This window comes from Sciurus vulgaris (genome assembly GCF_902686455.1).
Source record: "Sciurus vulgaris genome assembly, chromosome: 2".
Taxonomy (NCBI): Eukaryota; Metazoa; Chordata; class Mammalia; order Rodentia; family Sciuridae; genus Sciurus; species Sciurus vulgaris.
The window spans coordinates 113,395,441-113,419,685 of NC_136462.1; the positions used below are offsets into that span (position 1 = coordinate 113,395,441).

Here is a 24,245-nt window from a genome sequence, read left to right on the forward strand (position 1 = left end):
TCAGCTCATTAGTGAGACTGTGGCAAGTTTTGTGGAGCTGAGGACTCCCCAGGATTCACACCCCAGCTTGAACAGCACATTGGGTATGTATCTAAAGCCAAATCCACCTCTGTGGTGGTGGGCAGGGAGAGAAAGATGTCCAGCTTGGGGGTAGAAGAGATGACTCCTCTTAGACACCCTTAGCACTCAGATATTTTTCTTGGAGTCTGGCCCCATCAAAAGATGCATCCTGGGCTGGGGATATGGCTCAGGGGTAGAGCACTTGCCTAGCACACACAAAGCCCTAGGTTTGATCTCTAGCACTGCAAAGAATCAAAGAATCCATCCATCAGTCATCTTTATCACCACCTCCCCCCCATCAGGTGGACCTCTCCCCTCCCCTCCAGCCTGGCCCACACCCTTCCCCCTGCCCTGACTGCTCTTCATCCTCCCCCTCACCCTGCCTGCTGCTGCTGGGCTTGGCAAAGGCCCTCACAGGGGTGGTGCCCCCACTGTGTCCCAGGCAGCCCAGCAGGTAGCTCACAGCAGGGCCCCACGACCCAGCCCAATCGCGTCCCATCTGCACTGACATCTTCCAGGCACATTTCCTTGATCTTTCTGACGTGATCGCAAGCACCCCAAAGGTAGGTTGGGTCCTGGGCTGCCCTTCCAGAAACCAATTTCAGAAAAAGTATTTCAACTTGTCTCAGACCTTTCACTCAGGAGGAGAGAAGAGCAGCCAAAAAGGAGCTGTCACCGTGTGGGGGCAGCTCATCTCCATTCACTTTAATGCAACTTCCTCAGCCCTGGGAGGACGGGTCCCAGAGACACATGCTTATGAGATGACTGAGGGAAAGTCAATCCTGCCGCAGTGGTTATTAGGCCCACTCCATTTGGAGTGACAGAGGTTAATGGATCGGGCACCATCTGATTCAGGGCATTAATAATTAAATAAGAAAATGCCCCTGGTTTCATTGCAGAGGAGGAGAACATGTAAATAAATCAGCTGGTCGTCCCCACTCTTGTCCTGTCTCCCTGTATATTAAGGAGCACAGGAAGGGAGCGAAGTCCTAGGGCTGGAGAAGTGTCCTTCCTGATGGGGTCGTGAATGCTCCACACCATGAACTGGGCAGCGGGTGGAAGGGAGAGGAAGAGGCCAGAGGCATGTCTCTCCACCTGCCTACAGGGAATCCTCATGACGCACCTGCCACAGCCTGAAGGGATCCAGGAAGCACCCCCGAGCATCCCCACCTGGGCCTGGGCGCTGCTGCAGAAGACAAAGAAAACAGTACCAGCTGCAGACTGCTGGAGCAGACCCAAGCAGCAAGGGGTGGAAACTCCCATGGTGGTGGTGAGGGGGTGCGGTGAAAGACTTTGTGGGATCAGGGTGGGTAGAACATGGAAAGGTGGGGGCAGAGAGAGGGCAGTGCAGGGGCAGGGACAGCCTAAGCAAATGTATGAAGGCAGGACTGTGCAGGGGAGGCTAGGGGCACTGGCAACCGAGGCTAGCCCTGCAGAGCAGCCGCGTGCAACATGGGGAACTTGGGAGGGTACTCTGCAAAACTGGCTTCTGTGGGACACTAGTCCCCAGAGAAAGTGACAGGAATCTCTCAGATAAAGGTTTCCATGAGTGAATAAGCTCTAAAATGCTGCATGCTCTGTCCTCATCTTAAATATTCACAGTGCATCTTAGCAGAACTTAGGCTCTGAGAAAACTTAAGAAGAGAACTGTTTTCCTTTGTTTCACCCAGAAGTTCCCATGGAACTATTTCTAATGATACAGCGTGATAAGCAGAGTTCTTCAGCACACCTATTTTAGAAACTCTGCTCCTCTCCATCAGGGTCAGGTTTGAGGGAAGGCCTGGTCTGGGTCAATCTGCATTCTTGCAGTTGCGTTCATTGGTTTACACTTGAGGGCCTTCTGTGCCTGCCGCTGGGCATCTTAAGAGACTGACATCCTAGGATCCCAACTCCCACTGCAGGATTCTGCTCTGGTCTAGGTTGCCTCTGCAGGCTGAGCCAGCTTAGAGATGGTGGCATCTTTAGGAGGCCCCTCCTTCTGCCAGGAGATCCAGCCTGTCTCCCCAGTGGCAGCACACACGTGGCCAGGGACTAGTTGCTCATGAGTCATCATGCATAAACTGAGGCAGAGGGCAAACAGATGGCCTCTGCCCTAAGATCAGTTGTTATGACCTGATAGTCCATCTGTGCAAAAGCCCCAGCCCCACCTGCTTCACTTCTCCTACCTGCCTCGTCCTTTTGACTATGCTGAAATCCTGGCACCAAAGCCTGGTCCACATACCTGGAACCTGCTCTCTGTCCATCCCTGTCTCTTCCAGGGAACCCTTCCTTCTCAATGAATTTATACTGGCAGCAAGGGTGGTCGGAGGTCAGACACTGTTTTGCCGGCCCTGGGAGGCTTCCCCTCCCACAAGAACGGGAATCCGTGATAGTGGCTGCTTAGAGTCCAGGCTGAGGGGGAAAGCATGCCAGGCTGAGCAGCAACGCCTGCCTGCCGTGGGCTCTGCGTGGAAGAGAGCCAGCACAAGCCCTTGTCCTTGTGGTACCTCCATGTGTTACTCCTTTGGAAATTGCCCCCTCCTACAGTTACCACCCAGATGTGGCCTCAGCTCTTCCCTCTGGGCCAGTGAGTCTGCATGTCGTTTCCTTCCCCTTGCATCACACCACTCGAACACTTATCTGATGAGGGCAGGGAGTCTATTGTATTCACTGCTGGGTCCCCAGCACCCAGAGCATCCCCTGCACTTTACAGCACATCTTTGTCCACTGATTATCAGCTCTTCCACCAACTTTCTCCTCCAATCTTCCATTCATCCCAAGCTTTAGGATCAGCCACATTGCTTGTGTCTCACTTGACAGAGGACACCAAAAACCCATCCCAATAGCAAGTCACACTGCACAGGGCCTTGAGGGCTGAGTTACCACTGCGCCACAAGGACACCCATCTGTTGGCATCAAATACAGTGGGCACCCGTGATATCCTGAAAGCCATTCAGAGACCCCTACCCAGGCCACCCCACCAGCGCCAGGGCATGTCTGCTCCAGGAGCCTGCACAAGGCAGGCATTGAAGCCCAGTCAATAGCTCGGGCTGCCAGCGGGGACTGACTGGTGTTCCAAGCGGCTCATGAAAAGGCACTTTCAGGCGCAGGAAGCAGCAGAAGCAAACCCCAAATGGGGGCTGATCACGAAAGCGCCTCACATCCCTCCCAGCGTGTGGGTGGAGAGAGATTTCTATCTTCTATTTATAGAACACACACATACACACACACACACACACTCCTCTATTTTTTTTTCTGAATAAAACAGAAAAGCCAAGTTTGCGCACAATGGGGCCATGCCAAGGTTATCAGCGAGTCTTGCCAATCTTCTTTGCCTTCATTTGCCCGCTACTCTCAGCTGGCTCCTGGTCCCCAAACCCCTCTCTGTTTACTGGCCTTGCCAGAGTTTGATTAGTGCGAGATGAAAAAAGGAGTCGCAATTGCCCCATAATTAAGAGACTTCCTCCTTTGCCTTGATGGAGCCTCCTGCCCTCCAGCAATCCCACCAGGGGCTGGGTTTATGTTGAACGTTTTCTAATCTCCCGTACTCAAAAAAAAGAAGAAAAAAAAAAAAAAAAAAAACAAGTTAAAAAAAATAAATCCACAGCCCTTAATCTCCAAAAGAGTGATCCCCTGACTGCAGGAGAGTGGCAGAAGTTAGCAGTGCCAATGTGGAGGTCCTGCCAGCTGCCTGCCCCACTGGGATAAATCAGAAGGGATTGGAGTCACCTCCTGAGACGTGTTAAATGTCTTCCTCTGAGTCTGGGTTCCACTGCATTGATAAATTCTGCTTTCTCCTTGCCTGGGAAGCCTCAGGCTGCAAATCCTGAAAATGGCACCACGGAGGACTGCGGCCGCCATTAATCAGGGTCACAAAGATTGTCCTGCCCCCTGCACCTCACGCCCTGCAGAGAGCAAGTAGCCTTGACAGGCTGTGAGAAATCATAGCATACCCTGGGGGGCGGGGGAGACATTGCCAAACTAATAAAGCACCTGCCTCCTGCCATGACGTGAAGCCTCTGGGTTCCAGGCCTCCGCCTCCCCCAGTTCCCAGTGCCTGCACCCTGCCTCCAGTCTCCCTGAAGATGGAGGGGGGACACTTATCTGTGTTCCTAGGCCATTCCATTTTTCACAAAGCAATTATCTCCATCTTTCCATTTCTTTGCAAATCAGGGTGTACTCAGCTGGCCTGGCCAACCCAGAGTCTTGCTCGGCCGCTCACACCCCGCCTGCCCACTTTGGGCCTGCTCCCTTCCCCCTACCTCCCAGGGCTGCAGGGGTTCTCAGAACTGTGGAGCCTTCCATTAAATCGCCGCTCCATCCACAAAATCTCCATAGGCAATGCAGCCACCCAGGACCACATGGTTCCACAGGGATTCGTCCCCATTCCTGCCCACTTGGAAAAAACATTTCTCAAATCACAAGATGCAACCACAAGTGCCCGGATGGGAAGAGGGTACTGAAGAATGGGGTCCCGGGAAACCAATTCTCCCCAGCATTGAGCTGAGAGGGTGACGGGTTGGACAACCAGCCACATGGTATCAGAACTGGTACTAAGGCAAAGCCAGCAGCATCAATTGCCCAATACCTGGTCCCCCAGCACAGGAAAGTGGCCCCAGAAGGGAGGTGACTTCCTTAAGGACCCATGACGAGTTGGCTGCAGGGCTCAAGTGAAGGGAACGTGAAGTCAGCCTGACCTGGGTTTGAAACCTGACTCAGCTTTCCTATCTACATGAGCCAGATAAAATCGCTGCCTGCTCAGATGCCACAGGTCTTCCATCTTTCATGTTAGGTGAGACCAGCTTCCTAGGGCTGTTGGGATGTTAAATGAGACAGCAGGTAAAGTGCTTGGCACAGGGTCTGGCACGTAGGAGGCACCCAAGAAAATATTAGTTTCTTCCTGACCCACTTCCCCCACCTCAGAGACCCTGCCATCTCTAATTCTGACTTCTAGGACTTCTAAGGAACTGGGAGAAAAAAGAAAAATAGTGATGGAAAAACCCCCTGCTGGAGATCCATGCTCAGCTGTGCCTATGTGGTGACTCCCAGTCGGTCTTAACCGCAGGGTTATCAAGGCGGGTCTCAGTTTTCATCCGCCTATTCAGCAAACATTTATCAAACAGTTGTCAGTCACTGCAACACTGAGATGACTCAGGCAGGACCCTCCCCAGATCCCCAAACATCAGCCGTGGGTGTGTGAACTCAGCCATGAGAGGGCAGTGGGCTCAGACGGAGCTCATTCAAAGCACTGAGGCCTTTCTCTGACAGGAAGCCTCAGGCAAGTGTGATGGGTAATCAGAGACCTGCGCAGGGATCGATGCTGAACATTCCCGCAGGTCCCTGCACACCGAGTCTGGCCTATCTGTTCTAGTTCCCTCTGAATCCACTGCGTATCTGAAGGGAGGGGATTCTGTCACCAGATGGCCCAGTCATCCAGCTGCATTCTGTCAGGGCTCAAGAGAGCTGCACTCCCTTCTCTCTTGGGTCTTCCCTCCCAGTTCCAACCCAGCTTCTCAACAGGCCAATGGTTGCCTCTGCTCTGAGCCTCCTTTTCCTTTTTCATGAAATGAGAAAGGTGGAGGTAACCTTAGCTTCTTGAGGGTTAAACAGATATCGCTGTGGTGCCTGCCAGTTGCAGCCCAGTAGTGAGAAGGGCAGCATTCTTGTGATGGCTGGAACCCTTAGTTCCTGCCCACTCCTCTGTCCAGTCCTCAGCACCCTCCAAGATGGCCTCTGGCACTGTGCTCCATCCCCACCCATAGCCAGCACTAGGGGAGATCTGTGGCACCACTCCTCTGGGGCTACCTCTCTCCAGACAGGGGCTAAATGGGACAGGGGCTAAATGGAGTACTGCCAGCTCACTGACATGGGATCGCCTTCAAGAATCTTCCAATCTAGGCCAGGAGATTCTGAAGCCAACTATCCCAAACCTTAAAGTACCCTATGCTTGTGTGTTGGTAGTAGAAATGTGCATCGTTGTGTTTGGAAAAGCAACTTGACAATGTTTATCTTTTTAACCCAGAATTCCATTCTGCCATTTCATTGGTGCACAAATGTAATCCCAGCAACTTGGGAAGCTCAGGCAGGAGGATCACGATTTCAAGGCCAGCCTCAGTAACTTAAAGAGATCTGTCTCAAAAAAATTTAAAAAGGTTGGGGATATAGCTCAGCGGTAGAGTGCCCTTGGGTTCAATCCCCGGACACAAAGAAAAGAAAAAAAGAAAAAAAAGAAAGAAAGTGACCGATGTTGAAGAATGTGGTGTCAGCTCTGAATAAAGAGATATGTGCATTCCTGAAGCAACTTAAATGCCTATCAGTAGGTTCCTTAATTAAAAAAAAAAAAAAAATCCAGCATGTCTACATAACAGAGTACCAAGCAAGCTTGAAAAATGGGAAAATATGGTGGCCCATACACTACACCCTACACCCTTGGGGGGAGGGAACAATAATGTAAGTGTGTGCTTTCTGTGTCAAACACGTTTGTTGCTTTAGTGTTTCTCAACAATAAGCATTATCACCTCGGTAATCAAAAGCATAGGTATTTTGACATAATATGTATAAGTCCACTGACTTGGAAAGATGACCCTGATGTATTATCATGTGAAAAACACAGGTTAAAAAACAGCATGAGCATTATAACCATATTTATTTGGTGTGAGTTGAGAGAGAAGGACCAAAAATGCTAGACTGCGTTTTCCCAATGTGCAGGGACTTAGCAAGGGCTCCAGCCCTGAGTCTGCCCCTACTAGGGACACAGGCCACTGTATGGCACTTCCCAGGCAGCCCTTGAAGCCATCCAGCAGGGGGGAGCTTGCCATTGCAATTGGATGGTGTATATCCATGCCGCGATCATATCTATGCCGTGATTAAGAACATTATGCCATTTCAAAGACCCAAAATGATCTTACAACACAGAAAAATGGATGGATAATGTACATTTTTGTCAGCTCTATTCAGTATAATAAATGAATCAGGTATTCAGATTTTAAAAGAAATTTATTGCAGCCCTTTGTCCATGACACTGATGAATTCTGGCTTGCAGCCTGGGCAGGTCAGCCCTGCTGGGCATTTTAGCTCTCTCCAGGGCTCACCCAGACCCTGGCTTTCACATCGGGGCAACAACAAGAAGCACCGAGAACCCTGGACTCTCATGGGTTCCTGGTCCTAATCCCAGCTCTGCCTCTTGACAACTGTGTGATACTGGGCAGGTTGCTTAACCTTTGAAAGTCCCAGCTTCCTCATCTGTAAAGTAGGAACAATAAAAGCTGACTTGGATGCTCATGAGAAGCTGAAGAAACGGGACTTTGAGAAGGGGCTGTGGACAGGAAGACCCTGGAAGTGCTCAGTACTGGTCTGGCACTGACCTCTTAATGAGCCTGGGGGTGCAGTGCAGGGCAAATACTCCCGGGGGTGTACCCAGACAGAATGAGTTGCTTGGGGTCCTGCGCCCAGTTGGCACTGCCTTCCTGGGATGGGACAAGGCTGCCAGAAGAGAGAGAAAGGGACTCTAGATGAATTTCAATAAGTTCGTAATTTGGAGCAGCCCAGGCCCTGCTGACCCAAAGTCTAAGCTAGAAATGATTCCAAGTCTGGACCAGGGACAGTTTGGCTATGTTTCCAACCAAGCCTGTGTCTGCAACCATCCCTCCGGCTGCAAGCATTTGTGATCAGACCATTGCTCTGAGTGCTGGTTTCCTGGAGCAGATCACTCACCTTCCAGAACTTCAGCACTCCGTGCCCCCTCCCAGAGAAGGGACCCTCGAAAACAGCTCCACAGCAGATCACGATCTGTCCCTCACCGCCCCAGGTTTAATTTGCAAAATGGCACACAAGCCCTGGATTCATTGTGTTCCTGGCCTGATTATTCGTTGTTTATTTCAGTATTTTCCAGGAAATTGTTCATTAAGGATGAAAGCACCTGCTTACTGTAAGAGAGCATTACACAAAGCCCCTGTCACGGGGCCTGGGAAGAACATTAATTAATGAAGTGAAACCGAACAAACATGCGATAAATTAAAGGTCTGAAAAGAAACGTCTGGCATTTAGTGGATTATGAAAAAAGGCTGAAACGAAACATCATATTTTCAGACCACAGTGGGGTTAAAAAAAAAAAAAAATTGGAGGAAAAAAATTACAAAAGGTGGCAGAGGTAACGATCTATTTCTGGAGCAACTAAAGCCTGTGCTTCCATTAAGAGAATTATAAATCAATTCTGTTTTGTCTGGGGGCATCTACGCGCGGTGTGTGCTAAATTAAAAAGCTTAACATGTCAGACTATTTCCTTCCAAGGGTTCCATGGAATGATGCCGACAGAGCCATTTAGGCCTGCAAGAGTCATGACAGGTTATAAGGAGGACGTTGGGGGAATTGGAGACACGTCCCTAGTGAGGCTTGCAGGGCACAGGCCATCCTGGGCACCAGCTGGGAATATATAACCCCACCTCAATTAACTGGAACCTTCAATTAACCAGAAGTTGCCAAAGCAGCCCAAAGAGGGTTGGTTGGTTTGCTTGTTTTGCCTTTTTACTTCTCCTGAGAAGCAGGTCCCGAGACTGGCTTCTGTTCTGATAATTTATTCAGCTTCATTTCCCTCCCCTCATACCCACTCCTGAACAAGGATAAGGCCTTTAGGACTGATGATCCTGAAATCATGCAAAATCCCAATAAATGCCGAGAGAGTTGATCCTATTCATCATAATCCACTTACCCAAGCAGGAAAGGAAAAGGGTACAATTGCAAAGGGGTTTTGGTAACAGGCACTGGAACAGAGGAAGGTCTCTTCTGCCAACTCCATGGGAAATTCAGATAGTGGAACCTTCCCCTCCTCAAGGCAAGATGGAGGCCGAGGCAGACCCCCTGCCTGACCCCAGCTTCCTTCTGTGGCTTTCTGCTCTGTCCCCAGGCAGATCTGGCCTACGAAGGGCTAACTTTCAACATGTTGAATCACCAATAGGTAGAAAAGGGCGAGCTTGTGCCAAGCCTGAACCATGCTTCCCCAGGGTTCTGATTCTGTGGTATGCCCACAAATTTCTAAATTCGTTGTAACACACACAGGGATTCAATGGGGTGGGAAGAACGGGAGGCAGGCCAGAAGCTTGCTAAATGCCAGCAGGTCTCTGACATACACGTTTGGCTGTGCCAAGATGGGGAGAAGAAGGAAAAGGTGGGGGTGGGGCAGGGAGGAGCCTGTGAAGGCACAGCCTGCCAGGACCCTGGGGACTGACGTCATATCCAGGGCCTTGAGGGCACTTGCTAGGAATACCCTGAAAAGCCCCTGTTGGATTAGAACTGTATATCAACAGTCAGAGTCAATGTTCTGTACACACATCAGCCACTGCATCTTACTGAGAACCAGGGTCAGGAAGGACTGAATGGATGGTTCCCAAGAGCCTGCCCAGGGCCTGGCACTGGGCTGGCACAGGGTCCATCTCACTGGGTCCTCACTGTACCTTTTTGAGGTAGCTAATGATCTCCGTTGGTAGGTGACGAAATGGGAGGCTCACAGTTGGAAGAGCATGACCTAGGCACGTGAGCTCAGAACTTACGACTACTTGTCCATCACTCAGGTCCACGTATGCCTCTGCCCTTTGGACTCAGGTGTGCAGGTGTGCGTGTGTGCACGGGCTGGGTAGGGTGGGGGGTCAACTCTACGGACCAGAGCTTCCCGCAGGTTCACACAATTTGAGCAGAGGTGTGGAGGGCACTCGGCTGTTGTGAGGAAGGCTAACTTGGGCCCCTGTGTGACCTCCTTGGTGCTCCACTCTCCTGTCAGCCAGGACCCCTCATCTGAGCCACAGCACCCAGAAAGTGACTGAACTCTATTTTCTCCAGTTTCCCAAGGACAGTGCAGCACTGGCCTATTCTGGATGAACAGAAGAGTCACTTCGCTACATATACAGATGCCACAGGGCACGAGGGCTGCACTCTCTCCTGAACCTGGCTAAGAAAGTCCTAACCGTCTCCAAGGTCACTTTGGCTCTGACCTCAGGAGAGGAGCAGGGAAGCCTCGAGCCCCCACAACAGAACTGGTCAGAGTGCCACATCCTAACACAGATGAGGACACCAGACCTCCCGGGCCAGATGATCTTATTTCACAAAGTCCTCTGTATTTCCTCACAGCCTCTCTCGCCGGGTGACCTTCCTTCAGTGTGCTAGCCTTGCCTCAGTTGTGCTATGAGGAATCAGGGAGAGGTGGGGGCAGGCCTCGAAGGGAAGCACTCCTCACGCCCCATGCCTAGAGTGAGTGGTGGGGTCACAATAACTGGCAGAGATCCAAATGGGAAAGGCAATCCCAGCGTTCAATAATCAAGCACAGGATCCCCAAGTGACCCCCTACTCTGGGAGGACATGGATTGTCTTTTCTTATAGAAGAGGTCAGCTCCCCTGCGGGCAGAACAAGGGTTTGCACCCCAGGAATGAGAGAGGCCCCAGCCACTCTGGGCCTTGTCCAGGAAATACTCAAATACCTTAAAAAGTGGGAGCTCTCCTAGCCCTCCTTAACTTGAAGCGGGGCTCATGGAGCCCCCGCATTGTTGGGTGGCACCCCAGGCAGCTGGGAGGGGACAGCATGTTGTAGAATCCTGCAGCCACCTCTGCTTGGCTCTCGAGCAACATCTGGCTCAGCAGCAGCCATGGCAACATCTTTGCATCAAAAAGGACATATCTAGACAGAACAGGCGCCTGCCAGCCTCTGCATCACGCCACAAAGTGGAGATGAGGATAAAATCGCCCCGAGGGAAGGCAGAGGAGACATTTATTTCAAGCCAATTTCACCCACTGTGGAGCAATCACTAACGCCAACCAGTAGAGCTGTGTGAGTGTGAGAAGGGAGTGAGCGAACGCAACTGCCAGCCTGGCACAGGTGCTGCAGGGAGGACCTGCGAGGGACAGAATCTGCAGATAAGACTAATCATGGGCTCCAGGGATGGTCTGAGCTGAGCACCCAACCAAAGGTCAGGAAAAACAGGCCGAAGGCTGAGAATCCCAGAACCAGGTCTCTTGCTCTTGGTCTGCCGATAATGAGCTGTGTGACCCTAATTCAGTTGCTGTGCTTGTGCTTCTCTGGTCTATTTCTTGATAAACAGCAGCTACAAACACTTCTCAAGTGCCTGGTCTCATCTGAGGAGAGAATGTGGACTTGAAGGTCCGAGTTTTCCAGCAACACCCACCAGGGTCATGGTACCCTGGGAAGAATTCATGGATTCTCTGGGCTTCAGTTTCCCCATTTAGAAAAGGAGGTTGACTCATAGTACTGCCATTTAAGAGCCAAATTTGGACCTAGTGAAGGTCCTGGCAGCACTACAGAGTTCTCAGTGGCTCACAGCAGCAAGAGTCGAAGGGGAGAGGGGTTCCTTCCCATCGCTCTCACATCTGCCCCCGTGCCACTGTCCAGATGTTAGATAACCGATCAAGGACTGCATCAACAGATTCAGAAACTGTTTTTGCAATCAGAAACTGAAGCTGAGAGCAAACGAGATCTGCCCAAGTTTACACAGCTGATGACAGACAGAACTGACCTCAAATCCAGGTCTCTGAACCCCAAATCCAGGACTCATCCCACTCCACCACGCTACTGAGAAAGGCAAGGATGCTTCCAGCAGTGCCTGTCAGGTAGGCAAGGCAGACTCAGCCTGGGCACAGGTGGACAGCAAGGCCCTGCAGCCGGAGGCTGTGCTGGGGTCTGGGCATCTCTAGTCTACCAGCCCCACGGTCTCCCATCTCTCTAGCCCGCTCATACATGCTGTGCCAGGGATCCTTCCTGTCCCCACGTGCAGGGAGAAGGGTTGCCAGTGGCTGGCCAGGCTCTCTCCCTACCACCCTCAGCCTTTCCTGCAGGTACTTATTTTCCTCCTCTGATAGGAGGATGCAGAGGAGGAAACCAGCTCCCGGGGAAGAGTGGGGAGTCACATCAAGCCTCCAAGGTTAACTTCAGAGCCCGTGACTCTGTTCTTTGCCCTCAGGCCCTCAGAATCAACTTGCCCAGCCCTCTCTCCCCAGGACTGTGGCACTTCTGCAGAGATGACCTCTGAGCCAAGTGCACAGCCAACCTAAAAGAACCTGCTACAGATGAGGACCCTGAGGGTGAGGAGTTTGAGGGGCAGAAATGGGGACCAGGAGGCACCGGGACAGAAGTGGCAAAAGGCACCTCAACTTTTCCTCCAGCATCTGTTCTGACCCTGGGGAGCTAAGAAGACAAAAATCAGGCTCCTCCATCAGAGGGCTCTGGTCAGGGGCCGAGCAAGGCTCCTCCTGCAGGGGCTAGGGAGGACGTTCCTGGACAGGATGTCCAGCTCCCCCTCCCAACACACACACACACACACACACACACACACACACACACGAGTCACGGTACCTACCCTGGCTGCACGATGTTAGGATTACCTAAGGAACATCTTGAACTATTGATGCTCTGACCTCACTCCAGGCCAATCAGAACCAAATGTGTGGATGGATTTGGGGTATCAGCATTTTTTTTAAAGCTCCCCAGGTGATTCCAATGAGTAGTCAGAGCTAAGATCCACCCACTAGGAGCATCGAGATGAGAACCCATGAGAGTTCTCCCTCCTCACCCTAGAGCACAGGCACCCCCTTCCTCCCAACACCCTGGCTCAGCTCTAGAATCACAGGGTCCCCATCCTATCAGTATCACTGGGGCTGGGCACGGTGACACACGCCTATAATTCCAGTGGCTCAGGAGGCTGAGGCAAGAGGACCAAGAGTTCAGAGCCAGCCTCAGCAATAGCAAGGTGCTAACTCAGTGAGACCCTGTCTCTAAATAAGGCTAGGGATGTGGCACAGCGCTCAAATGCCCCTGAGTTCAATCTCCAGTACCTCCCCCAAAAAACGTATTACTAGGTGACAGAAACCGGGATCTGCTAAATCAGTAGTAGTGAGCTTATCTGCCACATCCAAGATGCCATCCAGGTGATACAGGGAGCTAAGTCACTCTACCAGGAATGCCTGGTCCCTCCCTAGAGCACCCTGACTCCAGTTGGTACAGGTGCCACAGGCACCAATCAGTGCCACTTGAGCCCACCCATAAGTGGGTACATGGACAAATCCCCAGCACCCCCAAGCAGGTGCCTGGCATCCTGTTCATTCTCCCCTCCACCCTCTACCTATTCAGCCATGTCACTGGGTCCCGTGATATGCCAGGCGCAAGGATGTGCAGTGAATGAAGTACACAGAGCTGAGGGCTCAGTAGGTGCTGCAAGTACCCCTGGGGGTGGGATAAGGAAGCATGATGGCCTGGGTGACCCTGGGCAGGCACTGAGCCAGAATCCAAACCCAGGTCCTCTGGCATGGAGAGCCCGTGGAATAATTGCCCACGTTCCTTTGGCCCAGCCCAACAGCAGAAAGTGGCGTGGATGGGAGGGGACAGCTCACTGAGCAGAATGGAGCCTAGAGCCCCGAGGTCCCCACGCGACCCTCCCTCCCTCTCCCTCTTCTAATGAAAACTCTGAGCGAAGCAACGAAATTCACCCTAATAAGCGCTCATTAGAAATATGCTAATGGGGAGGAAGCTGATCTCATAGGTCCTGAAATCCCAAAGGGACCAAAGACGAAAAAATTCAATATTGAGTTTTGTCTCATTTCAAAACCACTTTCAAAGTGGCCATAAATCTTCCCAGTGTCATGACATAACAAGGAGCTGCCAGCTGCTCTGATGTTAATCATTAGCAGTTGCCAGCACCAAACTGGGGGTACCTGACTTTGAGTTCCTACCATGCAGAGAGGGGGGAAGAGGCAAACTAGGCCAGTGTGTGGGTGCCGGCCCCTCCACTCGGGGGGCTGGGGCAGAGCCCCTTGCCAGACTCTGCGGGGCTGTAGAATATGCCAGAACGGCAAAGCTCAGGAGCCGGGTGTGTGGCTCTGGATTAAGTCCCCCTGGGGTGACCCAGCCTCAACTGTGGGGAAGAGCACAGGTCCTGTGCCGGGTCCTGGGAGGGCCACACTCAGGAGGCGTCTGGCTCATGGTTTGGTGGTTAGATGAGCGCTGCAGAGTCAGAGCAGGTCCAAATCAGCTGTGCTCATTACTAGCCAAGTGTCTCTACAAATGACTTAATCTCGTAGAGGCTGTGTTTCCTCACCTGCAAATGGAGACGGCAATTGTATCCATTGTGAAAATCAAATGAGATAATTACACATTATCTCTGGAACACTGTAAGTACTTACCAACTATAGCTGCCATCACTTGCTGGGTACACGGAAAGCAGTAGCTACTGTTTGTACTGCCATCTCCCTGGCTCCTTCACACCCTTCGTAGCACTGATGAAAACCCTGGGGTGTTGTTTTAGAGCCTTTTTTGTTTTTAACTTGCTGGGTAATTTTGGGAAATTGACATAACTTCTCTGATTCTTAACTGATTGTTCTACAGAGTGAGGATAATAATTCTCGCTCTGATCTACCTCTAGGGCGGTTATAAAGATCAAAAAGATAATGCATCCAGGCAGCAGTGGCATACGCCTGTCATTCCAGCAGCTCAGGAGGCTGAGGCAGGAGGATCACAAGTTCAAAGTCAGCCTCAGCTACTTAGTGAGGCTCTAAGCAACTCAGCAAGACCCTGTCTCCAAACAAAATATAAAAAATGATAATGCAAGTGAAGTGCTTTGAAATGTATCTGGAATGACATGTGTGTGGCAATACATCACCTCCAACAGGAAGTCTGTCCTAGATGCAGTGGTTGCAGCAAGACTTCACAGAAGTGTCCATACTTCTCCCAGCCAATGGTGTCAACAAACATTTTAATTCCTACTAATGTCTAACTGAAGTCCCTCCTACTGTCTTCTTGCTCTGCCCCCAAGAGAGGTGGAGACAAGGGAAGGTCGCTATCTGGATAGAGAAACTCATAGTCTACAACAGTCTGTTTTTAATTTTCATTGAGACCGGAGCTGATATGCTATCCTGCTGTGTGTGACTTCATGGGGTCTGCCACTTGAGCTAAGTCAGTGGTCTTCACCCAGATCAACGGGAGGGGTCCACTGAAGACACGCTTGGATATTATATCAGTGACAGGCTGTTGCCAAGTTTCAATGCTTGCTGTCCATCTCCTGCTTATCTGTCTGTGGCCCCTGCAGTCAGTGGCTGGTGTCAGTCCAGGGAGCTGGAAAGCTGTGGGGCAGAGAACAAACAAGGACCCTCGGCCTCTGGCCCCGCACTATCTGCAAAGTCAGAACCTTCCCTGGGGAATATCCCATCCCTCACTCTCTGTCCCCTTCCTCTGCTTCCTCTAACCACTTCCTATGAGTCCCCATAATCTTCCTTCCTGAACACTCAGCTCCACTCCTAGAGTCATTTTTTCCAAGGCAGACATCATGTGGATACCCTTCCTGACCTGTCCCTGGATTGTCCCTGGAGTTCCTTCAGCTTCCATTAAGACCCAAAGATGAAACTTAGGCATGGTCTATGCTCTAAAGCCCCACCCCTACCTCCCTTGGCGGCCCGGTTCCTATCAATATGACTTCTGCGCTTCTCCCTGTTCTTTAAATTATGACTAATACTCTTCTCCAACTAGCACCTTCCATGGTGACTGAGCCCCGAGTCCTTGCCAGACTCTTCCCAGGGACTGGGAGCCATGTTCTTCACCCAATAATTCACTCCACACAAGAGCACCTGCTAGGTTCCAGATATATGACAAGGTCCTTCATCCATAAGGTGTTGGGTCACATTCCAGCGGGAGAAAGAATAGCACGTGGTCAGGAAATCACAGCATCTGTGAGAAGACCAGACTCCAAGACCACTGCCAAGAGAGCTGGGAGCAGGTACTGGTGAGAGAAGGAAGCTACATCTGAGACCTAAGGGAGGCAGAAGCATTGGGCAGGACCACTCTTGGCAGTAGTCATGAATCCCTGGAGGTGAGAGAGCAGGTGTGTTTCAGGAAGTAAGAGTGGCCCACACTTGCTGGGGCGGAGCTTGAGGCAGCCGGTGGTACTTGCTAAGCAGAGGGTTGTCAGCCCCAGACAACAGAACATGCTTTATGAGCCAGGACTGTGTTCTGAGAGAAATGGGCAACCATTGAAGGGTCATAAGTAAGAGACCTACTTGAACTCAGTTGTGTTTCAAAAAATCATTTTTTGATTAAAAAAATTAAATGGATAAAAGTGAAGAATGCTCACTATTGGAATAATTTTTTTAATGCTGGGCTTTCATGGAATATGTGGTAGATTAAAAATATTAGGGAAAATGGTGCCTGTATTGCCCATATACAGATTTTTTTCTTGTCAGGATTCCATGAAAACTATTTTCATAGCATCTACATCACATTGGGTACTTTGGTAACCTAGGGATGATTTAAAGTGTAAGAGAGAATGTGTGCAAGTCACACGCAAATACCCTGCCACGTCATAAAAGGGCTTGAGCATCCACAGACTCTGGTGTCTGTGGAAGTGATAGGAGCAAACCCCCTTGGATACCAAGGGACCACTCTAGAGTTAATCCCGTTTTTATAAAGCAAACAATTTCCTATAAACGTGTGTGAGGGAGAGTGTCCTGCATGGCTGTGGTTATGTGATATGGAAGGATGTTGGCAGGGGTTTCCGGAGTAGGCGGGAAGGGTGTGACATGGGCGGAAGCAGGAGGAAAGCCAGCCATGCAAAAGCTTTGAAAAGACTGACCTAGGGCTTTGCTGGGCTGTGGCTCCGAGGTAGAGCACTTGCCTAGCATGCGTGAGGCTCTGGGTTCGACCCTCAGCCCCGCATGTAAATAAAGGTATTGTGTCCATCTGCAACTAAAAAAATGAAATAAAATAAAAAATACTGACCTAAAAATCAAGTACACTATGATCCCATCTGTGTGAAACTATTTACATGGACACCTTCAAGTCTCAGCTTATCTGCCCCAGTCTCTGGCCAGGCCCATTCCCAGGCTCCTTTGCAATGGCCCCAGAGTGCAAAAGGAAACTAGGAGCAAAAAAGTAAGCAGGTACAGAGAGAAGGGTCAGATGGGATGGGGTGGGGTGGGGCTGGGGCAGGAGGAAACGGGGGCAGGGGGCTGCCTTGATGAGCCTAGGACATCATGTCCCCTGGGGGTCAAATCTCCAGACCACACTCCCTAACTCCATGTCCGCCCCAGAGCACAGCACTCCTGGGTCTGGCACACCTCCGGTCACTATGTCCCTTTCCACCTCACTGATGCCCACCCAAGTCACCCTCTAGCACACTGGGCAGTGTCTCCACCTCTGCTCTGCCCCAGCTGTGGATGGGTGGGATTGAGGGCAGAGAGGGAGTCACGGGTCTGCTGCCAGCTTCCTGGTCACCTTCCCTCTCTGCTGGGTCCTGGGGACTGCCATGCCCTGCGGAAGCAGAGTCTGTTTAAGGCTGGCATCATTGCCCCTACTGTGTCACTCCCCCAGAATCACACGGCTGATGCCCAGACACGGCTCTGCCATGGAAGAGCAGGAGGACCTTGGCCACGTCACCCCCTGCTTCAGGGCCTCAGTACCCAGAGCTGGAGGGAGATGATGAGAAGAGCAGAGAAGAGAAGGAGAGCAGATGCCCAGCACAGGATGGGTCCAGGGTCTGTGCCAACAGGAGCAGCCCTTCCTCCTGCTCCCTTGCCCAGTCCTTGCTGGTCCCTCATCCTCCTTTCCTGCACAGCCACCCTGGAGATCCACTGACCCAACTCAGCTGTAGTATTTTTCTGGAAACATTCCCAAACCCTGGTGGTCATAACACCAGATGGACTTGATTCCTGACTCGGCCTTGTATGGCCTTGACAATCACTTGATCTCTCTGATCCTCTGCTTCCCCACCTGTAAAATGGGGATATTAGTGAAACCTACTTCAAGGGATGGTCGTGAGGCTTGAGTCAGGGTCTGCAATCAGCCCAGCCTGGGGAAGAGTCCTTCTGAATTATCATGGTGGATCTCCTCAGGCGAAGCCCACCTTCCTGCTCCTGCCCCCACCACCGCGAGCCACCTCCTGAGTTGTAGAGACCCCTCTCGTCCCCCTCCCCATCAGCACCACTCTGCACACAGCCCGCTGGGGCTCACACAAACCTACTGAGTGGGAAGCTGACTGTCACATAGTCACAAAGGTTAAGGCAGGATTCGACAAGAGGGAGGGACCCTGCCCACCCCTAAACACAACCCATTAAGAAGCAAGCATCCTTTCATAATGAAGCCACTGATGGAAACACACCATCCTACTTAGCAGTTTGGGAGCCCGCGGGGGAGGTCGCCCAAGACACTCATTGGTGGCCTCAGTGAGACTTTCCGGCCTCAGCAGGCCTCACCCAGCACTGTAATCTTCAGAAGCAGGAGTGGCCTTGGGCCTAAAGGAAGGCCCAACCCGCCCTTCCCTGGAAGGCCTGCCTGCAGAGCCCCTGAGAAGTCAATTACCGGCATCTGGCTAATTAAAGCGAGATGTTACACTTCACTCCTTGACTCAGTCAGAGCTGTGGGGGAGCCCGGGAGAAGCAGCCCCTGCGTCCCAGCGGCTCCCTCTTTCATGTGGCTCTGGGGAGACAAAGCTGCTCTGATCCCTTTGCAAGCTCTGGTCCCACCAGCCCCGGAGCAGGGGGCCGGGCCACCCTGGGGGAGGACAGCAGTTCAAAGCCAGCCTGGCAGGCATGGTGGAGCCCACTTGGGATCAGGAATAATTAGGGCATCCAGACCCTAAGAATCAATAACATAATTAACAAATATTGTGCTATTCCTCAGAATCTTGCTACGAATTATGCTGTCTTTGATCATACAATGTTCCCTGACTGTTAATGACATGTCATGTTAATTACCAGAGAAAGGGAACTACTTGGAATGAAGACTTCCTTGGAGAATAATTAATATGCTTTGAGGAGTCACAGAGCCTGCGAGGGAGTCCCCCAGTAATGATGACATGAACTGCAGTAAGCCCACCTTCCCTGTCTGTGGGACAGAGTGAAGATGGGAACTTGGGACAGGGAGCCCTGGACTGTGATCAGGACACTCCGGTTTCAGGACCTGCTCTGTCATAAATAGTCAGTCCCCCTCCCTGGGGCTGGGTTTCTAGTTCACCACCAGTTACTACCTCTCCAAAGCAATGCCCCAAATTCTGAAGTGATGGGAGAAATCCCAGTCTCCTGGTCTTCTGGGGGTCCTCAGTTTCCCCTCCTGTTCCTTCAGGTTTCTTACCTCCCAGAGTAAATACTTCTCTGAGGGAGAACAGATCATTCACCTGATTGATCCATTTCCAATAGACAAGAGATTCCAGTAGCTGGGGGTAAGTCATTCCCAGCTCAGGAAACCCTACGTCCCAGCTCCCAGCTCCCTTTGCAGTGAGCCAGAGGGCAGGCTCTGGGGGCAAGCTGAAGGGGAAGCCCGGCCAGCTACATCCCCACCTGGTGCTGCCCAAGTGCCCAGCAGTGCTTGGCTCAGAGAGAACAGCAATCACAGGCGTCAGGGCCCAGCAGCTTGCCACAGGGTGGGGTGAGGAGGGTACCGGAAGCTGCTGCACAGCCCCTCCACCCCCAGCCTGGGTAGCCCCTGCCTGCTTCCAGGATTGGTGTCCCAGGGGTCCCAGCTCCACAGCATGACCCCTTCTCCTGTATCTTTTATGTCCAGCTCAGCCTGGGCATTGCCAGGGTCCCAGGACACATGGGCCTATCATCAGGGATGGTGGGGATGTCTGGTGGGGAAGGAAGGGAAGAGGGCTCCTGTTTTCCAGAAACAAAGAAAAAGTGAGAGCAAGTCCATGAAGGAGCTGGGCATGGCACCCAGGCCTCCCCCACAGCCCTCCTTCTAGCTCATTCAGGAGTTTTCTGGGCAAGCCCCTCCCAGCATCACCTCTCAAGGAGGAGAAAAGAGATGTGACACTGCAGTTTGGCTCCCCAGGGAGCATCTGGCCACCCACTGCCACCAGGCACAGGGGCAGGTAGTCTTGTGACCACTGACTGTCCCAAGGGCCACGTGCATCCACAAGACCACAACGAGAGGGCAGCAGGGGCTGCCAGTCTGCCTTCTGTCAAGGGAGAGGAGATCTCCAGAGGCCCGGTGATTCTCTGCGGCGATGTCACACACACGCCTGCTGGGCTGAGGAGGGAGGCACGGGGAAGGTGCGCCCTGCCCTGCCCGCAGGTGAGCCCGATGGGCAGTGGTAGCCCAGCGTCCATGGCACAGGCCCCCGGGGTGGGAGATGCAGGCCTCACAGGAGGCCACTCCCTACTGGAGCCCCACCTGGTGCCCTGCCCACCCGCCCGGACTCCAACTCTCACCAGCCAGCCCCTCTCCCGCCGCCTCAGTCCTCGAGGGGAACCTGGACGGCACCAGACTCTCCTTTCACCCAGGCTCCTAACTTCCACAGGGCCCTGTCCATGTGTCTTCCCACTCCCCTCCGCCGAGGCCAAGAGGTGACCGACAGACGCTCCCGAGCAGATGGGCTGATGGCGAGCATGAGGCAGGGTCTCCTTGGCGGATCCCACACCCAGGAAAGAAAGCAACTGGGACTCACGATGTGATCTGAAGAAGCACTTCCTGCCCCCTGGGCCTGACACCAGGTGCTCCCAGGCAGAAAGGAGGCACTTCTGCCCTGGACCATAGACAAGTGCTGGGTCTGGGGCTTTAGAACCAGGAGTCTGAACTCAACTCTGGTTCAGCTTGCCCACCATGCTCACTGGGCACTCTGCTGCTTCTCTCTAGGCTTCAGTCACCTCACCTGATAGGTGAGGGTCACTAGGGCACCTGGTCCATAGAAGGTGCTCCCTAAATGCCAGCTCCCCTTGTCATGGCATGGGCTGCCTCTGGGTTCCAGTCAGGGCCTGGATGAAGGTATTGACAGCTCCTGAGGATGGCCACCTGCTGCCGGTCAGCTCCCCACCTGCTCCCAAAGAGCAGCTCCTCCAAAGACAGGCAAACCTGCCCCCACCCACCCTGCCAGCTCTGACACCAGCAATGAGCGGCTTTGCATAAGACAGGCAGTGCCAGCAGGCGTGGCTGGAGTAAATGACGGTGTCACCCTTGCTTCCCACAACAACAACATCATAACTGTCAGAGCAATTTTCCACATCAGTAGTTTAACACCTGAACTGTGGCCGCACCCCTCCCCCTCCACGCTCATGTCCTCCCTCTCCATCTGGCTGCGCTGACTTCTCCCCACCATGAGCCACCTCTCACAGGATTGGTGGCGAATGGTACTTGCCCCCAGAGCCATGGGGCTGCAGAATTAACACACTGCTGAGGAGAAGAGAGGGAAGGAAAAACCCACAGGCTCCCCTATCTGACCCAGCATCTGTCAACATCTGGGTTATAAATAATCCAGAGATTTAACAGTGATTCCAACGTCAGACTGCCTCCAACTTCCTGTCAAAAAGATGCCGTTATTAATTTTTATTTACTCAGATTTTTATTTATTTTCCTAGAGCGCGAAGCAAAGTTCTAGAGGAATGTGCCAGACAGAGGCACCTCCAAAATATGTGTTGGAAACCCGCCCAAGGAAGACACACACATGCAGGGTGACAGTCAAAATCTTTTACAACTCATGGGGCAGAGAAATGACCAAGCCTCCTCCACTGGGCCAGGAGGTGGCCCTTCAAGTTGATGAATCTTGATGTGGTCTCAGGGTGAGGGACCCAGGAGAGGGTTTGAGGTGGCAGAAAGGCAGCTCTGTACCAACCAGTGGAGTAATATTATACTTACATATACATACACTTGCACGTGTGTGCAAGAGAGCACACCCCCTCCCCTGGCTACTGCCGTGGGAACTCCCTGTCACGGTCTTTCCCTGGGGAATCATTGAGCTCTGACAGCCAACAAGATCCCCTCCAGGGGAAACCAAGTGTCCAATTACCATCACAGTCAGGACTCCAGAGCCAGGCAGATCATTCAGATGATCTTGGCAAAATCTTCGGTTGACAGATGTGGCAACTGAAGCTGCCCAGGTTCACCCTGTGACTCGGCAGGGGCTGAATACAACCCTGACTACCCTCTCAGTGCTTGCTGCTCTGGTTGTCACCAGAGCCAGGGTCCCAGGTCACCATGCTGTGCAGTCATCAGCTGGGTGAGTGGTGCACATGGTGGCGCCAGCTCTTCTGGGTTACAGCTGGGAGGCAGAACGAGGCGCAGCCCCAAGTGGGCAGCTCAGGCGGGGCAGATTCAAACATGCCAGGCTTGTGAGCTTGGGAAGAAAATACCTGCCAGATTCAGCACGTGATGTGAACAGGGATTAAGCAGTCAAGGTTGGGATCACTCCCTGGCTGATTTCCCGCAGTCTCAGGGCTACTCCCAAACAAGTCAGGCTGAGCTTTGTCCTTGAACTCCACTGGAGTTCAAGTGAACTCCAGTCCTTGAACTCCTCCTCCATCTCCCACGTCAATGTCTAACAGAAACCTCAAATTTAACATGCCCCAAATCTAATCACCACAAAGCTGGCCCCTCTTGCCACCTCCCTCACTTCAGTGGCTGCCAAGTTCTTAGTGACCCTTCATTATTCATTCCCCCACCCCTCAGCACACTGTTGGCCCTACATGGAAAACACATCCTGAATCTCAGCTCTTCTTGCCACCTACCACGGCTCCCACCCTGCCCCAGCACACTGGCTCTCACCTAGATACTGTAACGGCCTCCTCACGGGTCTCCCTGATCCCACCCTGGTCCCTGACTCCATGCCCGGCTTCATGGTGACACAGCTCTGGGGAGCAAATGTGGAAGACTGGCACCCACCCCCCAGCCCAGGCCTGTCTTTCCCACCTGGGACCCTTGTGGGGAAGCTGCTGCATCGGTCTATAGTGAAGGAAGTGTGGATAGATCAAGGGGTCTTAATGCCTACCCTGCACTTGGGGACACATCTGTCCCCTCAGAGTGTGTGGCCTGGACTCCCGGAGTCTCCACATGGGAATGGAGTTCAGAGTTCCCTGAGCCGACTTCCTACCTAGCACGTGGGTCTTCTCACAGCAGTCCTGGGTGGCCCCTGCCTCGGCTCAGACCCCTCTGCTGCTGGGACCCTCACACCCTGGCCAGTTCTCATGTCTCCTAGCATCCTGCCACACAGTCCCTGAGGAAGGTCACATGGCACAATCTGAGCTGTAAGCACCTTGTTGCACCTGGCCCACTTGTCCCCTCTTCAGAGCCTCACCTGGACACCCCAGGCCTTCCCTTGGAGACAGGCACAGCAGGGGTACAATGGTGGCCCTGTGCTCTAGCACCTTTCCTGTGTCAGGCCAAGGCAGAGCCCAGTCTCCAAGAGGAGGACTCCCCGCACCGAGGTCCCTGCCAGTCCCTCTGTTTGGAAACTTCAGGTTTCTATGGCTGTGCACCCCTGTGTCCTTGTCCCCTTCCAGGTCCCTCTGTCTTTTTAACCCAGACATATACTAAAACAGGAAATTTAAGTCCTCCCTAGACTGGCGAGCTCACCATAGACCTCTGCCCCGTCAAGGCACCCCAGCCCAGGCCGTATCTGGCCGGCTCCCTTGGAAAGCCCCAGGCCCCAACCCCGTCCCCTCCCAGGAGGCCTGGAAGCCATGAGTCAGAGGCTTGCCGAAGGAGACCTGCATCTCGAGCTCTGCCCTCTTCACTGTCTCTCCGGGGGAAGCCTGCACTCCCAGCCAGACCCGCCCCCTCCGGACCCCAAGCCTCACGACTCTACCTACAGAAATGGGGCCAACCCTGGGCTTCTAGGTTTAGAGGGGAATGAACAGGACCAAGGACGTGCCGGAAGCTGACGTCTCCTGGATCAGAACACGCCACACACAGACGATGGCCCCAGGTCATACACAGCCTCTCCACAGGCAAAGGCGGCTGGCCTCCCTCCTCACTGCCCAGGGACCAGCGTACCCACACTCCCCGCTCCTGATCACAGCTGGCAGCGTGGTATTAATCCTTTAGTGAGAAAAAAATTGGCTCTGTTGTAATTAGAGTGGATGAGCAGGCACACCATCCTGAGCCACCACCATCCTGAGCCACCCCCTCATAGCCCAGGCCACAGCAGCCACGAGGTCCCACCACTGGGACTGGGCTGCACAACCCTGTCACTGGTCATGCAGAATATCAACTCGTGGGTGGCAGTGGGGGCTTTACCAGGCTTTGTGCCAGGTATCCTCTTTAGCCCTAGCAACATGGCTGCCCACTGCCCCGCAGCAGCAGCCCTGGTCCCGGGCACTCCTGCCATCTTCGTCTCTATCTCCTGCATTAATGTCACCAAGAGAGGACATTGTTGGAGGCACTTAAGCTGGACTCCCAGTACCCTGGCACCTGTCCTGCAGACGCCTGACGGAAGAAGATAAATATATTTATAATAAAC

The 24,245-nt window shown here is 52.7% G+C and overlaps 1 protein-coding gene across 10 annotated transcripts in view; it reads right to left on the bottom strand.

Annotated features, from left to right (window-relative positions):
* MEGF11 (multiple EGF like domains 11) overlaps nucleotides 1-24,245 on the bottom strand; it is a 313,791-nt gene that overhangs the window by 211,244 nt on the left and 78,302 nt on the right. Inside the window, exon 1 of one of the 10 annotated variants that reach the window (XM_079125640.1) lies at nucleotides 11,556-11,596. The exons of the other annotated variants lie outside the window; for them this stretch is intronic. Coding sequence (XP_078981766.1) covers nucleotides 11,556-11,594 — 39 coding nt within the window. The 5' untranslated portion in view covers nucleotides 11,595-11,596. Of the gene's footprint in view, nucleotides 1-11,555; nucleotides 11,597-24,245 lie in introns of those variants that run through there. 10 annotated transcript variants of the gene reach the window in all.